Consider the following 16,195-nt stretch of genomic DNA (forward strand, 5'->3'; position numbering starts at 1 on the left):
AGATCCGACACTACCATCTAGTTACCAACCCAATTCTATACTCGAATGTGGACATTAAAATCATCACTAAAACACGGAATACAAAATATCGTTACATCCATAATCCAGTCACACGCCCAGGCTGTTTTAATTTAATGGATTATTCATTACTACAACAAACACGAACCGTCATCGTCTCATCAGATGTCGAAAAAGCAAGTAAACTGGTCATTTCTCGTATCCACAATGCTAAAATTTGGCTTTAGGGAATCATTTATTAACTGGGTTAAAATTCTACACAATGCACCTTCAGCCAGTGTAATCACCAATGGACTTACATCACAGAGCTTCACACTGTACAGGCAGACTAGGCAAGGATGCCCAGTCTCTCCCTTCCTCTTCACCATTTTCATTGAACCACTGGCTGTAGCCATTCGCCACAACACCCCATCAAAGAAAGATACCAAATGCACGTCATAAAATTTGTCTTTTACTCAAGGATGTGGATGAAATATTGCTCTTCCTACAAAACCTCCTCTCATCACTACAAGGGACAAGTAAACTCATAGAAACATACTGCAACATCCCTAATTACTCCATAAACTGACATAAATCTTCTATCCTTCCACTGCATAGTAACAGCTGGGATGTGGCAGCCCACACACCACCTATCCCTTTATGCACACAAGAAAAATCACATATTTTGGAATTAAAATCTCCTCGAGGCTGTCTGAGTTGTCTTCTTAAAACAATAACTAATAACCTCCTCCGTTGGATGAACCTTTCCTCTCTCCAACATGGGCAGAATAGCGGCCATTAAAACGACAATATTCCCTAAAATAAATTACCTTTTCAAAGGGTGCTTTGGTCAGGGTTTCTGGGGTTGATCACTGATCACCGATCACTGGAAGCATTATCGTCCGATACCGATCAGAAGGATGTTTCTTCACTTTATGGTCATCTATAGTTATTAGTGGCATAGTAAAATCATCATTAAAATGTTGTGAAAATAAATAATTATATTTATTTAATGTTGATTTTAGGATTTTAGGAAGAATTCTGTCTCTCAGTCTCTGTACTGAGGTCTGTGTGCCCTGAAGCCACTACTACACTGCTTATACCAGGTTACTCCAGATTGAGTGTCTGTAACTCCCAACTCAAAGTACTTTCAGTTACAAACTGTACTCATCTAAATTACTACAGTACATTTATTTAGTATACACTTGTTGTGTTGTCATATTTAACTGCAGTTCAGTTTTAACACTTCATGTTCATCTGAACAGTTCTGCTGTGTTTAGCTCAGCTGTAAGCTGTTAGCTCAGTCAGCTATTAGCTCAGTTAGCTCAGTCAGCTGTTAGCTCAGTCAACTGTTAGCTCTGGTTGCTGTTAGCTCTTATGCTGCAGGGCTCAAGACAAATGGCATTACATTGTCCCCCCACCCAGGACGACGGAAAATGTAAACAGACAATCCCAAATGCTAAACTGAACTGACTTCTTCTAATTATGATTGAGCGTGTCTTCTCACACTGTTACTATAGTGATCTCTCTCTCCACAGCGCTGTGTCAGTACTAGTTTCAGTCACTGACTGGGGTCTCAGTGCCAGCCTTAACGCTTCGAGAATTGTTCCGTGGTACTGGCCCATCTATCCCCTCAGTCACAAATGGCTGGCTGGCAGGGCCTCGCAAATATATTGCACTGGTTAAACCAAAAGGGCACTGAAAAACTGTAGAGCTAGTGAGCTGTTGGCAGCAGGCGAGCAGCAGAGTCTACTACATTATGTGTGGCATTTTTAGAGGCGCATAGAGTGTGTTTCGTGTGTTTACTTCATCAGCTCTCCTGATCGGGCTTTATAGAGACCACCGATCAAACCTTTTACAATGCATATCGGCCAATAACAATTGGTGCCCGTTGAATTGGAGCACCCTTACCCTTTCCCCAATTATTTGAACTCAACCCACCCTCTCCTGGTTCCAATCTCTTGACTTCTTCACCAAGACTCAAACTAACAACTATGAATATAAAAAAACAAGGAGGACTTGCAGCATGTGGACTGTACTGAAGAAACAAGTCCGTGCAGATTCTGTCAAAGTGAGTGGTTAAACATTCAGCTAGAGGACAACCAGAAAATTGTGGACTGCTAACAAAAATTTGTAATTGAGGTGAAAATGCCAAGGGACATTCAACCAAATATTAGTATATATGTACTGTATGTATAATGGTCACATTTTCAGAAGACCCATAATAAATTCATTATTGAACCAAACTCTATATGTATGTACATGTACAGTGGAGTTACAGCAACATCCTGTTTCCTGGCAAAAGACTGACATTAGTTGCACCGCCACAGCGTTTAATGAAAACTTGAGCTTTTAATAACTTTTCATCACAAAGGCGTTAAAGATTGGCCAGTGATTTTTGTATCCAATTCTGTTTTGATATGTAGAAATATAAATTTTGTTAATTCATTTATTTAATTTATCTATCTATTTGTTTGTTTGTTTATTCATTTAGGGTTTTTTTGTTGTTGTTGGGGTTGTTTTTTTGTTTTTTTTTTCCCTTTTTTTCTGACTCCATGTGCTTTTCTAACTAGTGTTGATTTTTGCTGGTGGGTGGGTTTGGGGAGAGTTGAAGGGACAAAGTTGTGCTTGTCACTACAGACATCATACCAACTTTGTATTTGATATGCCATGCTGTTATGTCTGCAAAAATTAAATAAACAGATTGGGGAAAGAAAAAAAAAAAAAAAAAGATTGGCCAGTGAAAATTTGAAGTTGATCAGGTTAAAGGAGGAATTTGTCAAATGACTTGCAAACTTGATAATCGCAAAAAAAGAGCAGAAGAATTCAAAATGGCTGACTTCCTGTACGGTTGAGGTAGTGGCACAAAGAAAGTTATTTGTAGATGTAGGTGCAATAGATATGTGCACCGAATTACATGCATGTACGTCAAACCCACCAGGCTGGAAGCAGCGAGCGCAGGATAAGTCTTTAGCCAGCCAGTGGCTAGCTGACACAGGAGCTGGGGAGCGACTAGCAGGCTAAATGAGGCTAAGGTGCAGTTTGGAGGCCAGGCCCGCTGGAAACCTGGGACTGAGGCATGGGCTTGTAGCTGGAAACCTGGGGCTGAGGCATGGGCTTGTAGCTGGAAACCTGGGGCTGAGGCATGGGCTAGTAGCTGGAAACCTGGGGCTGAGGCTTGGGCTAGTAGCTGGAAACCTGGGGCTGAGGCTTGGGCTAGTAGCTGGAAACCTGGGGCTGAGGCTTGAAGGCTTGAAATGTAGCCTTCAAAATCCAAAATAGGCAAACAAACCTGTCTGAATGAACTGATTAGATGTTGGTGGTCGAAGGTCAAGTTCATATTGACCTCAGGTCCATCCCGTTCTCGTGAACACCATATCTCAGGAATACCTTTTTTGTTTTTTTTTTCAAATCTGGCACACATCCATCTGGACTCAAGGATGAACTGATTAGATTTTGGTGGTCAAAGGTCGAGGTCCCTGTGGCCTCCCGCCAAAACTCAATAAGTCATACGTTAATTATGACAACATTTTACACAAATGTCTAATATATCCTAATTTATCCTAATAGGATAAACTGATAAAGTGGTGACATTTTTACTTAGATTCAAATGTTTAAAGGTTAACTTCACTCCTACATCATAATGTTCTACAAAAACATTTTTTTGGCCATTATTTAGCGCCATAACAGAAGGGCAGATTGTGACTATATTTCACAGTTGCTCTCGATACTGAATTGAGAACATGAATCTTGGGTACCCACCTTGAAATTGTGCCGATTGATTAAATCTTCTATGCTGCTGCTTTGAAGATGTGTATGAAGTATCCACATTTTAAAATTTGTAGCTTCTTCATGTTCAATCAGAATCCGCTTCATTGGCCACTCATGTGAACACATACAAGGAATCTGGCTGTTTCATGTTTCACTCAATTTCACACTGTTTCACACTAACAGACATACAGCAGTAGTCCAACACAAACTCATAGGTGGTTGTCCACTATGTGGCGATATCTCTCTATCAGTCTTCTGTACACTGTAAAAATAGTCTTTAACTGAAGACAATATATTACTCACTAGAAATTATTCACTGGAATAATACATGTCAATATAGTTATAACTTTAATTTTACCAAGGGCTACATTTAATATATTTTATTAAATTCCTTCTTTACTACTTAGGCTGTATAATTAGCCTGAACAGGCATAGATACAGACTGCCACTTTACTAGTGCCCTGAGGGATATAACTGTGAGACGCCAATTCTAGTTTTGAATTTTGCAATGGTACCATTTGATTGGCTTCTGATCAAATATTTTCAGAGCTTTTTTGTATAAGGACAACATTGGTTTCCCAGACGCTTACATAATAAGGAATATATGATAAAATCACAGCATGCATCTATGTGGTTGGAAGCTATCAGCACACACGACCGTAAAAGGCATAATCGATTAAGATTAGTCTTGATGGTCTTGGACCCTTTAATGCTAAAGTCACAGTCAAAAGTTTACATACACTTGAGTGTGAAGAAAATGTACATCATGGCAGTCTTGAGTTCCAATGATTTCTACAGATCTCATTTTTCTGTGATGGAATGAGAGGAACACATACCACTTTGTCATAGAAAACATTCATCAAGTTTGCTTGAAATCTGAATTTATTATTATTATCATCTGCTCTTGAGAAAAACTGGTCAGGATAGTCGAGTAAAAAACGCCAAAAAGCAAGTCTGCAATGAATTGGAAGCTGCTGGAGGACAGGTGACAGTGTCCACAGTCAAGTGTGTTTTGCATCAACATGAGTTGAGAGGCTGCTGTGCAATATAAACATAGCACAAAAAGTAAGGAAATTTGTGTTTGGTAGATTATTTCTTTGTTGTAACAATGCATCTTGGCAATAAATCTTATACTGTTAGAAAGCCTGTTTATTTCCCTTTTAAATGGTGCCACATTTGTAAGGAACATGCATTTGTGGGATGAGCAGCAGAACTGAGTATGTGGGTTGCGCCCATGAAAAATTTGCCAAATCTTCTCTGCCAAACAGCTTATGCGGCTATTGACTCTTGTTTGGTGTTGTATGTCATACCATTAATTTTGACACATTGGTCTTGAGATTCGAGATTTTTTTTACCTTTTTAAGTAACTTATGATTCTCAATATCAAAGGCCTTCTTCAGGTCTAAAAAATACTGCTCTGACTACTTGACTATCATCTAGTAATCTCTTGATAATTTCTAGAAGATAATTTTGCCTTTTCTGTTGAGTATCCTGGCCCAAACTCAGATTGTTTTAAATTGAGAAGCTGATTGTTTTTTCCAAAGAAATTAATGAGCTGTTCTGCTACTACCAACAGGACATGTGTTTTGACAAACAAGCTATTATTTTATGTGTGATCCTTATCACCCACTCGGTGACCATTTACATCCTCTGGTTGTTAGCTAGAAGCTTGCTAGCTGTCATGTTCATTCATTCATCAATTTATTAATCCTTAACTATCCTGTCTTTTCTAGAATTAACAGTGTTGTATTGCCATCATTTTCAATGATAAAATAACTTACATTTATTAATGATGTCTGTGCCATCTTGTCATTGCCGCCTCATCATAGAAACTACGGCCATTGATGATCTTACTTTGCCATACTTTTCGTAAACAAAATTAACACTACCTTCAATTGCTAGTATTGAAAGGAAAATTTGCCAAATCAAACTCAATAACATGATCATACAGACAATCAGCTGTTCTGCTACTAACCTCATTATTTTCCTTCATTATTCCTAACTATGTTGTTGTTGTTCAGATGTGTTGAGAAGCCACAGTGAGGCTTGCCAAGAGAACCAGGATCTGCAGCCCTACCTGCCCATTCCCCATGTTAGAGACTCCCTGGTTCAGCCTCAGGACCGGTCAGTACACACAAGGCTGCTGCAGCGTGTGTGCTGTAGCCTTTCTGTTAATACAGATGCTTTCATGTTGCAAATAGGGTTGCAACGGTAAACTGTTTTTATGGTATACCGTTGTATTAAAATAAACGTTTATTATATACATTAGCTAATGTATTAACAAACTACATGAACTGTATATCTATTGATCTGTCAATTCAGGAATGTTTGTCACTAGTTCTGATATTTCACAGGAAGGAAATGAAGAAGATTTGGGAGCAGGCTGTGAGCTTTCTCTCCGCCAATGAGTCCAGAATTCGAACAGAGACTCAAAGGATTGGTGGAGCGGACTTCCTAGTCTGGAGGTGGATCCAACCTTCCCTCAGTTGTGACAAGACCTCCTTGATGCCCTCCAAAGTCTGGCAAGGAAAAGGTAACACACACTAAAACATTTTCCGTGGCTTCAGAGAGCATTTAACTCAAACTGTAGCAATGACTCTTTCAGAAACCGGAAGAATCTAGGTATCATGGTAAACTTTTATTGCTAAATAGGCAAGAGCACACCATCGCTGCCCTTCTAAAATTCCTGGTAGTGAATATCAAGGGGCCCAGTATGCTCTTTGCTGTGATCCAAGTGAAACCTTCCCTGGAGCGTTTGTAAACTGTCTGCAACAGTAGTATGGTAGTAGCCGCTCGAGCTAAGGTCTGTGCAAACCTGCTGCAAGAAGCTTGCAGCCAGCTCAGGTCCACATACCATGTAGCTGACAGGCCCCGGTTACACATATTCACTGGACTGTACTGAACCAGCAGTGTGTTCTGACATTTTCATCAGTTCATGAGATTTTTTCTTTCCCCCTCAGCTTTCCCTCTAGACCGGAGGAATTCTCCTCCCAACAGCCTGACTCCATGTCTGAAGATCAGAAACATGTTTGATCCGGTCATGTGAGTAGTTTTCCCTGCTGCTTGTTCAATGCACTGTCAGGGCCTACCAAATTTAATCTAAATCATGATTCTACTTCTTTGAGCTCTCGTGAGCTCTTTGTATTTGTGTTTTCAGGGAGATTGGGGAGAACTGGGATCTAGCCATCCATGAGGCCATCCTGGAGAAGTGTAATGACAATGACGGCATCGTCCACATTGCTGTTGACAAGAACTCACGAGAGGTATGCTCTATCCTGTGAGTGATGAGCAAACCTCACATCACCTGACCATGCTATTGGCTGCAGTGATGTCACATTATCTCCCTGCTCTCTTCACAGGGCTGTGTCTATGTAAAGTGTCTCTCTGCAGAGCACTCAGGGAAAGCCTTCAAGGCACTTCATGGCTCCTGGTTTGATGGTAAATTACACACTCAATAACACTTACGTTTAGAGCACATCAGCAGTAACACAAGAAAAAAAGAACAAGGGACTATGTTTATGTGGGTGTGTTGCTTCAAGTACAGGTAAGAAGATGATATACAATCCAGGAAGTCTAGTCCAGTGTTTTGGCAAACACCAATAACATGACTTGCCTACTGTCCCCATCAATATCTTTGATATTTTTTTTAATCAAATGGTTTACATTAGCAGTAAATTAATACAGAGTTCTATAGATAGTCTTTTGATATAAAAAGCCTGTTGCAATTGGTAACACCGGTGTTGTCACAAATTTATTAGCTGGTGGGAAAATTTTGTCACCGTGGCAACCCTAATAGCAATTCACAATATATCTAAATATTTTGAAATCTCCTTAAAAGTACTTCATAAATGCTAGAACTGGGCCAAAATAACAAATGTGACCATTTTTGACCAAAATTTTAAATTGATATTGCTACAATATTGTAGTGATGACTTTTGGTACTCTCTGAAAATATTACAACAATCTGATTTTTGATAATCATCAGTAATGTGGATATAATGACTAATGGGTATTAGAATAGGTAGAACAGTCTGGAGGTTTCAGAAACTTAGAGTATATCACTTTACTCAAATGCAGCCTTCAAAGCCATAAAATATCGATATATTGCCCAGCCTACTGATCACTCACATAATGCTGACCAGCAGTTTATTATGCTGTTAAAAAGTCAGATGGGATTTTAATATCTCTCTCTCTCACACACACGTACACACACACACACACCAAGTCTTGTGTGTATGTGCTGCCATCTTGATGGGCAGTGAAATTAAAGACAGATTTTGGTAAAGGTTTCCTCTTGAAGAGGACAACAAATGTACTGCTGTACCTCTGCTAACAAACACTCAGCCACCCTGCCAGCTAAGAAAAACTACATTACTGCTGCAAACACTGGAGGTTACAATGATATACTTTCCCAATGGGACATGTGATTTGACAAACAAGCTATTTTTTAATGTGTGACCCTTTTCACCCACTAGGTGACCATTTACATCATCTGGTTGTTAGCTAGAAGCTAGCTAGCTCTCATGTTCATTCATTCATCCAATTATTACTTAACTATCCCTTTTTTTGTAGAATTAACTTGCATCATCACAGTGTTGTATTGTCAAACAGTGTTAATTTACTTAAATTTAACATTTTCAATGATAAAATAACCTAGTTACATGTATTATTGATGTCTGTGCTGTCTTGTCATTGCCTCCTCGTCATGGAAACAACACTTAACACTACCCTCAATTGCTAGTATTGAAAGGAAAACTTGCCAATTCATAACCCAAATGACAAATCAAACTCAATAACATGACCACAGTGACTTTTTGTAGAATAAAATCGACTGCTGCATTTTCCATCCAAAGCAAGAACTACATGCACAACATAATTGTGTATGACAGCCACCAACTGCCACACTGAAAATTGTTATACCATGATACTATTTATTTATGTTATTATGTAATACCCCACCTGGTAATTATCAACTGATATTGATACCTTAGCATCCTGCCTGCAGTTTTTTACTCACTCTTAAGATGAGTGGGATGAGTTTTCCTCCTCAGGAGAAACTGTAAACTGATGTCATGTGCTCTATATACTGAAGAGCAGTGACAGGCTCCTGGTTTTCATTTGACAGGTAAGCTGGTGACTGTGAAGTATCTGCGTTTGGACCGGTACCACCAGCGCTTCCCACAGGCCCTGGGCTGCAACACACCTCTCAAGGCCTCCAGCCTCCACCTGAACACCACAAGCACAGTGAAAACTACGCCCCGCCTGCAGCACCGTGGCTCAGCCAACTCTTCAGGCTTCTCATGAGATCAGCATCAGCAGTGGATTTAGCATTCTCCCCTGTGCCCTCCAAGCATGATCAGCGTCACAGGAGAGCTTTTTACCTTTGTTTGTTTTTCTTTTTTAACACAGGATCTTTTCAAGAGAAGCTGTTCAGCAGTGCAGTGTTTGTTTTCTATAATCTTTGTATTAGAAATGTCATTGATTTAACTAGGAAGCAAAGTTTTTTTTTTCTGGAATATTTAAGATGTGTGCAGAGACTCTAACCCTTCCTCCTCCTCTTCCACTATCCAGCTGTCGCCATGATGGAGTTCATTTGGTCACTAAATGGAAATGGCTGCATGTATCAGAGTATGCTTTCAATTCAACACAATGTGGGTGTTAATTTTCTGAAGATGTTAGATGTTGCTCCTTGTTATTATTATTCTTATTATTATTTAGTCAAGTGAGGAAGGCATGAACAAACTTGTAGAGGGTGTGCTGTAAATACATGTGGATGGTGGCACAAGCTTTATTAAATCCTCTTTATTAAAAGCAAACTATGAGCTCAAATTTTTGTTGCTGCTCACTTGCAGAGTACATCTGTAACAGAAGGAACCACTCCCAGAGATCTGTGCTGTTGCATCCTCTTCAGGAGTGTTTGCCTCATTGAGCTGATAAAACAGGGCAACAGGATGTTGACTCAATGTATGTTGGTTGTTTGTTCCATGTATTCCATGTATGGCCTTTTCTTTCCCTCTGTCATTTGTTATAGCTTCCAGCAGTACTCACAGACTCGTAACTTGTGAACAATACAAAAGAATCAGAGTGTAAATCGAAGAGTCACCTGAAGCTTTTCCAGATATAACACAATATATTCCCAGTATAATACTTATTATTTTTATTACTTTTTATTACATTTTTCAACTTGGGTCATTTTCACTGTTGGTGCATCCTCCTCATTGAATTGTATTTCCAAACCTTTTCTGAAAAAGTGGTATGTATTGTCATCTCTCTGTGTATGTGACCAACAGACCAGAGGAGATCACAGACTTCAGGACGTCCCATGTCTGTGCTCATCTCATTTGGGTGAGACAGACTTTTCCTGTCATGATGAAATCTGACTGTGTCAGTTCTAGTTTTTGGTCATATCAGCCTCTTGTAATGATGCTGCCACTGTTTTTGTCATAAATTGACAGTTTGTTATACTGAGCTACAACTATTCCAACCCTGGTAAGGGGGCTGTATTGAATTTAGGGATTCCTGTTTCCTTGTGTCTTTTTGGAGCACCTGTGTATTCAGAAAATGCAAAAAAAATCTAGGAGTTGCCAGAAATAATTTTTAATGCAGTAAATTACAGTTGGATTCATTATTTGCAGTGCTTAATTGTACAAATAATGCACATCTCAAATTTTCAAAATCTGCTGCAGCAGACAACTTAACTGTGCCTTAAATTTGTGTTTTTTTTTAAGACTGGCACTGCATTACTGTGGAGAATGTCCAGAATTTAAGAAATGCTGAACCATTTACAGGATGAGTAGGACTTGCTATAGATGTAGTTTTGGTAGCTTTTGACATCTTCAAATTTGGTGTTTTGTAGCGGTTTCCTTTATATATTGAACCAAATGCTTCTCTCTATTTATTATTTTTTAAAATCAGCCATGGTGTACCATTTCAATGTCAATTGACCTGTTACATGTGTGTCAAAACATTTGTTTCATCAAGCCATCAATTCAGTAATCTTTCATTCACTTCCACACAGTTGTCAGGATGTGTAAAACAGCAAAATGGAGTGATCACTTTCAGAAATAAGCCAATTGACACTGTATCACTGTAATCTATTTTTGTATGGCTCCAACAGATTGGTGAACCTGCAGTGTCTCAGGCCACAATGACGATAATGAGGCTGCATGTAAATGTTGGTTTGATGTGACAGCACTTTTCCAGGCTTGTGCTCCACCTTTGAATTCATCTGCACGGATGCATTCTTTTTCCTCTGATGTATTTTATGTAAACACTGTACATTGATATAACTGTAATATGTACTACTATATGCAGCTTTATTTCCATTGGGTTGTATGTTTGGAGTTACCAGTATCCCTAACCTGCTAGCCGGAGAGGGGAGGTGTACAATACTACAGACATTCAAAAAGATACAGATGTTTTAATGTAATTTGTCAATTGTATAAAAAGCTAAAATTAAAGGTTTATTAGGGGTTTTTAAATTGTTGTGCTTTTCTCTCATTTGCCTACATGGGGCACATCATTTTAGAAACGGATGTCTGAAGTCTTTTCTGTGTTTTAGCTGTTCATGTTGATAATCTTTTAGTTGTTTTTTTTTTTTTTTTAATTGAAATCCATAACGTATTTCTCATTACTTTGAAGTAACAGGTGGTAAAAGTCTTAAATGCCTTTCATTTAGTGCCGTGTCCAACATAACTGTCCATCAAGGACAAGTTAAGTGTTCAATATTAAATAAGACATGAAATTAATATATGAATAAATATAGACAAAATATATAACCATTAAATTGTGAAGAAATCCAGTAAGTCTTTAATACACTTCAGTGCATCTTTCTGCTACTATGAAATAATATTTAAGATTTTTAAAAGAAAATTGGGTTATACCGCAATTGTATGGTTACCATATATATTTTGTTTGCATGCATTTATGATTATGATTATTTCACAATTTATATTGACACATTTTTATCTACATACCTATGACCTTTAGGTCCATTCTAAAAGGACAGAGATGACGTGATGACTTCTAGATAGTAATAAATTCATAAAATCAGACATTTTTTTTCAAGACATACTCCTTGATTATTATTGTATAACGTGTGTGTTCACAATAGTTGAGTGTATTAAACATTCATCATAACCATAAAAATTATCACTAGGTGTGTCTAACACCTGATGTACACTGTGCCATTTCATTTAGCTTTGTTAGCTTTATCGCCCAAACCTGTTTTTTGTCTACTCCACTGTTTTAGTTGCTTTATTTGTGTTGGAGAAAACGTTGACTAGGAATGAGTATGGGTTGCATTGCATTGCATTACGGCTGCATCATGCTGTGACGAGGCTGCTATCAGCGAAATGGGAACTGGGGTCCTGGCCATAATTGGAGATGTGCAGGTCCGCTGCCATTTTACACGTACCAGAGTTACGCACACGTAAGGCTACAGTCTGCTGGTCGACGGGGCGTACTGTGCTGCCCTTTAAGCTTGTGCGGTCTGTTAGAGGTCCAGTTTATGTGCTGACCTACCGGTACACTGTTGCTAACGACATACACTTCACTGTCCACGTCGCGTTTCTCTTGCTGCGCCGGTATGTATAGAAGACTCTTTTGTATTTTGTGGAATAACTAAGTAAACCGTGGCATGCGGCGATTTGCAGTGTCCGTTATATATGGACAATCGCAATATGGTCGATTGCTTTTCTTTTCTCTGTAGGCAAGAACAAGTTGGAAATTAGACCGGCGACAGGGTGCTAACTTTACTGACATTACTGTAAGAATCATTAGATGACTATACAAAGTTATCGGTGCAAGTAACGAGCCTGTATCGATTTGATGTGACGGGCACTTCGAGGATAGTCTGTCTTTACTCTAATGCTGCCAACACTCTTGCGTTTAAATACGGCGCACTGGAGATTCAGGTAAGAAATCAAGCGGTTGCAAACCTCAAAGGTTGAGGAAAATTAAGCCTGCAGTATTTCATGCTTTTTCTTAACGTCGTCATACCCGGTAATCTATGTTATGCGATGGCGTCAGAAGGCAAATATTTTGAGTCAGTTCGGTGTATTCACTTAAAATAGCCTACATACCGTCTAGTTTATTTGAGTGCCAACGAAAAGTTTACCACATGAACACTGTATGAATAGACTATTTAAAAAACACAAAACAGAAACGAGGCATGTCAAAAAATGGCATCCCAAACTGCTACACCTAACTGACATTTCGTGGCAGTGGCTGTCACAGCACCCTTATGCTGGGTTCCAGACAACACGGAGCTCGAAAAGTTCTAGAAAAAGTACAATGGAACACCGCTCAATGTCGGAATTCCTACTTGTAGACTCGGGTCAAATTCATCGACTCCGACGTCATGAGACAGCACTTGCCTGACGTCACACAACAAAGGCAGTACTGATGGGGAAGTGTTAGGATGTAGACAGCAGTGGCGGCTGGTGAAAAATATTCTAGATGGGGCTGTGTGTGCCAGAAGCTTTCGGTAACTATGCCAATAAAAGAACCCAAACCAAAAGATAGGCTACCATTGTTTGAGGGATAAACAATAATTTTTGAATTGCCCTTTAGAAATCAACAGTTTGACAGATAATGACAATGATATGAGATGTATATTAGTGAATACTCTTAATACAAAATTAAAGTTCTTGAGAGACATTTACAGATGGATGATGATTAAAAATAACTATATATGAAGACAAACTGTCATAGGAACATAAAATGTAGCAATTGGATTAAATATATTAGTGAATACTCAACACAAAATTACAATATTGTTGTATATTATTGTAATATTTACAGGTGGATGATGATTAAAGTTCACTATACACAGAAAAACTGACATAGGAACATAAAATGTACCAATTGGAGTGTGCAAATACTGAGTTGTATATGTGTTTTTTTGTGTGATAGAGTAAGTGAGTTTCTGTGTGTGAGTGAGTTTGAGAGTGTGTGAGTGTGTGTGTGAGTGAGTGAGTGAGTGAGTGCTCTTATTTGTACATGAACTTTGCTCTTCTGTCTTTCTGAGTAGCAAACCTCTCAATGACTTTGGTGTTAAAGTCAGGAATGTTCTGTATCAGGTTTTTCTCCATGGAGAGCATAGCCAGTGCGTTCAGGCGGTCTTGTGCCATGGTGTTCCTAAGGAAAGTTTTTATCCTCTTTATAGTAGAGAAGCACCTCTCTGATTCTGCTGTAGTCATCGGTGTGGTGGTGAGAATCTTTAGAAGACGTACAGTCTCACTGAATGTGTCCTGGAGGTTGCTTTCCATGAAAACCTGGATGAGAGCCAGTGCACAACTCCAAGCCTTGAACTCTTCATTTTCATAGACCAGGGACAATTCTGTCTTCAGTTTGGCCTTGTCCAGTGTGGGCTTCCACAGTGGTTTCCAGTGCTGAATCCGGGAACTTTACGCTGTGTTGGGGGAACAAGTCTCCTTGCAGCAGAGTGGCACTGATGAGGTGCTTGGTGAAAGAGAACCTCTCCTTGGCATGACTCAGCATGGTATCACATACCTATGAAATGATACATAATTTTAAAAAAAAGTCACTACACATAATAAACAGTAGAATTAAATGTTCATATCTCACCATGTAAATAGCATTAGTATCTCCTTACAAGCTGACCTTATAATTGTATGAAAAACAAGGACAACTTATTGTTAAATATCATAAATATGAAAAAACTACATCTAAACATTTCGGCGTGTTTATTTTCTTCAGTAGCTGTGTGGTGAATAGTTCAGAATATTAAAATGCGTAGGCTAACTGTCATATTTATACAGGAATTGAAGACAAACAAAGATACCAAAGGTAAAACACCTCATGTCCTGTATATAGAACAATGTTACAGCTTACCTCTGTAGCTAACCGGTTCTGCTCCTCTTGGCCTTGTGTCTTCCGTTTCTTTGTGGATGGCTGCTGCACAGATGGAGGAACATGGAGTCCCTGATACAAAACAGAACATACATAAATCACTGTACACAATTACGGTTTCAGAAACCAGCCTGCTGGAGATATAAAATTAGTCCAGCACTGTGTATTGTCACTACATTAATACATTTCTACGAGCTCATCCCAACTGGATTCATTGGCCCTCATTTATCAAACGAACGTACAACAGAAAACTGGGCGTACGGTCATTTCCACGCAAAGCTCGGCATTTATCAATTTGGACGTGAGCGGAGGCTACGATCAACTCTCATGTCAAGTGTCGACTCGTGTACGCAAGTTTTCAAGTCAGTGTTGATTTGCGGTGCAGCATAGTACATCTGGCGGAGTCCGAGAATTGTTATAAGACCATATATCCCTGACATTAAAGGTAGCCTACTAGTTTCAAATAGTTTGCAATTAACAGGGTTTACAGTAGTTTGGTAAAGTTGGAAATATATTCACAGATTCGAACTTCCCAGCAGGGCCGGCCCTAGGATTTTGGTGGCCCTAAGCAAGATTTTGTGTGTGGCCCCAAAACACTCACAGGGCAACCACTAAATCACACGCACTGCTTGTAACTGAATGAAAACACACATGCACTTGAATTAACAACAAACAAACTTTATTTTAGAACAATGTATCGGTATATTAAAATATATATCAAATTTTGAGAGGCTAAGACAATTGAAAGTATTCTAAATAACAAAAAATAACTAACTTGCATGTAACAAAGTAAAAACAATGACAAATGAACACCAATAAAAACTAAAATATTTTGAAAAATAGCAATGATCAATAAGAGTGAAAAATATTCAAAATAATAAATAAAGTCAACATATTTAAACTATAAAAGCAACTAACTTGCATATAACAAGGTCTATAAATAAAGGCAATGACAAATGAACACCAATTAAACCTAAAATATTCTGACAAATAGAAATGAAAAATTAACATTTTTTTTAACATAACAGTGCAAAGTATTCAAAATAAATATAGTGAAATAGTGAAAAGTGTTAACTATTGTACAAAATAACAGCTATATGCTACTGTAAAAACTATAGCTATTCATCCTTTCACCACCATCCAACATCAGTGAGAAAGTCCTCAAAATTTTTGCCTCCTTGCTTTTCTTGAAGCAAAATCATCAATGACATCATCTTAAGACACCTGTCTGCCAACCTCATGGTTTATACTAATGATGGCAAGTCCTGTGAGGCGGTCTTGTGCCATAGATGATCGCAGGTATGTCTTTATCAGTTTAAGCTTTGAAAAGCTTCTTTCAGCTGATGCCACTGTCACTGGTAGGGTGCAGGCAATCCTCAGGGATATCCAAAGATTTGGATACAACTGTCAGTTCCATCTTGTGGACAAAGTCCAGCAGTTCAAATGCAGACATCCTGTTTGTGGGTAGCTGAGGAAGGTTCCTGATTTCCATGGCAAGCTCTCTCCCATCAATATCTGCTTCCTCTCCATCCTCAATGTACTCTCAAGTTCC

The 16,195-nt window shown here is 38.8% G+C and overlaps 2 protein-coding genes across 2 annotated transcripts in view; both read left to right on the forward strand.

Annotated features, from left to right (window-relative positions):
- Positions 1–11,249, forward strand: part of lemd3 (LEM domain containing 3) — a 46,852-nt gene extending 35,603 nt beyond the window's left edge. Inside the window, exons 8-13 of the mRNA XM_073480288.1 lie at positions 5,790–5,892; positions 6,123–6,301; positions 6,729–6,810; positions 6,926–7,031; positions 7,128–7,206; positions 8,894–11,249. Coding sequence (XP_073336389.1) covers positions 5,790–5,892; positions 6,123–6,301; positions 6,729–6,810; positions 6,926–7,031; positions 7,128–7,206; positions 8,894–9,072 — 728 coding nt within the window. The 3' untranslated portion in view covers positions 9,073–11,249. The remainder of the gene's footprint in view (positions 1–5,789; positions 5,893–6,122; positions 6,302–6,728; positions 6,811–6,925; positions 7,032–7,127; positions 7,207–8,893) is intronic.
- A 994-nt stretch (positions 11,250–12,243) lies between these two features.
- The window catches only part of msrb3 (methionine sulfoxide reductase B3), a 28,776-nt gene continuing 24,824 nt past the window's right edge, over positions 12,244–16,195 (forward strand). The window contains exon 1 of the mRNA XM_073480290.1: positions 12,244–12,353. The gene's annotated coding sequence lies outside the window, so the exon portion shown is untranslated. The remainder of the gene's footprint in view (positions 12,354–16,195) is intronic.

This window comes from Pagrus major, chromosome 14 (assembly GCF_040436345.1).
Source record: "Pagrus major chromosome 14, Pma_NU_1.0".
In the NCBI taxonomy this organism is placed as follows: domain Eukaryota; kingdom Metazoa; phylum Chordata; class Actinopteri; order Spariformes; family Sparidae; genus Pagrus; species Pagrus major.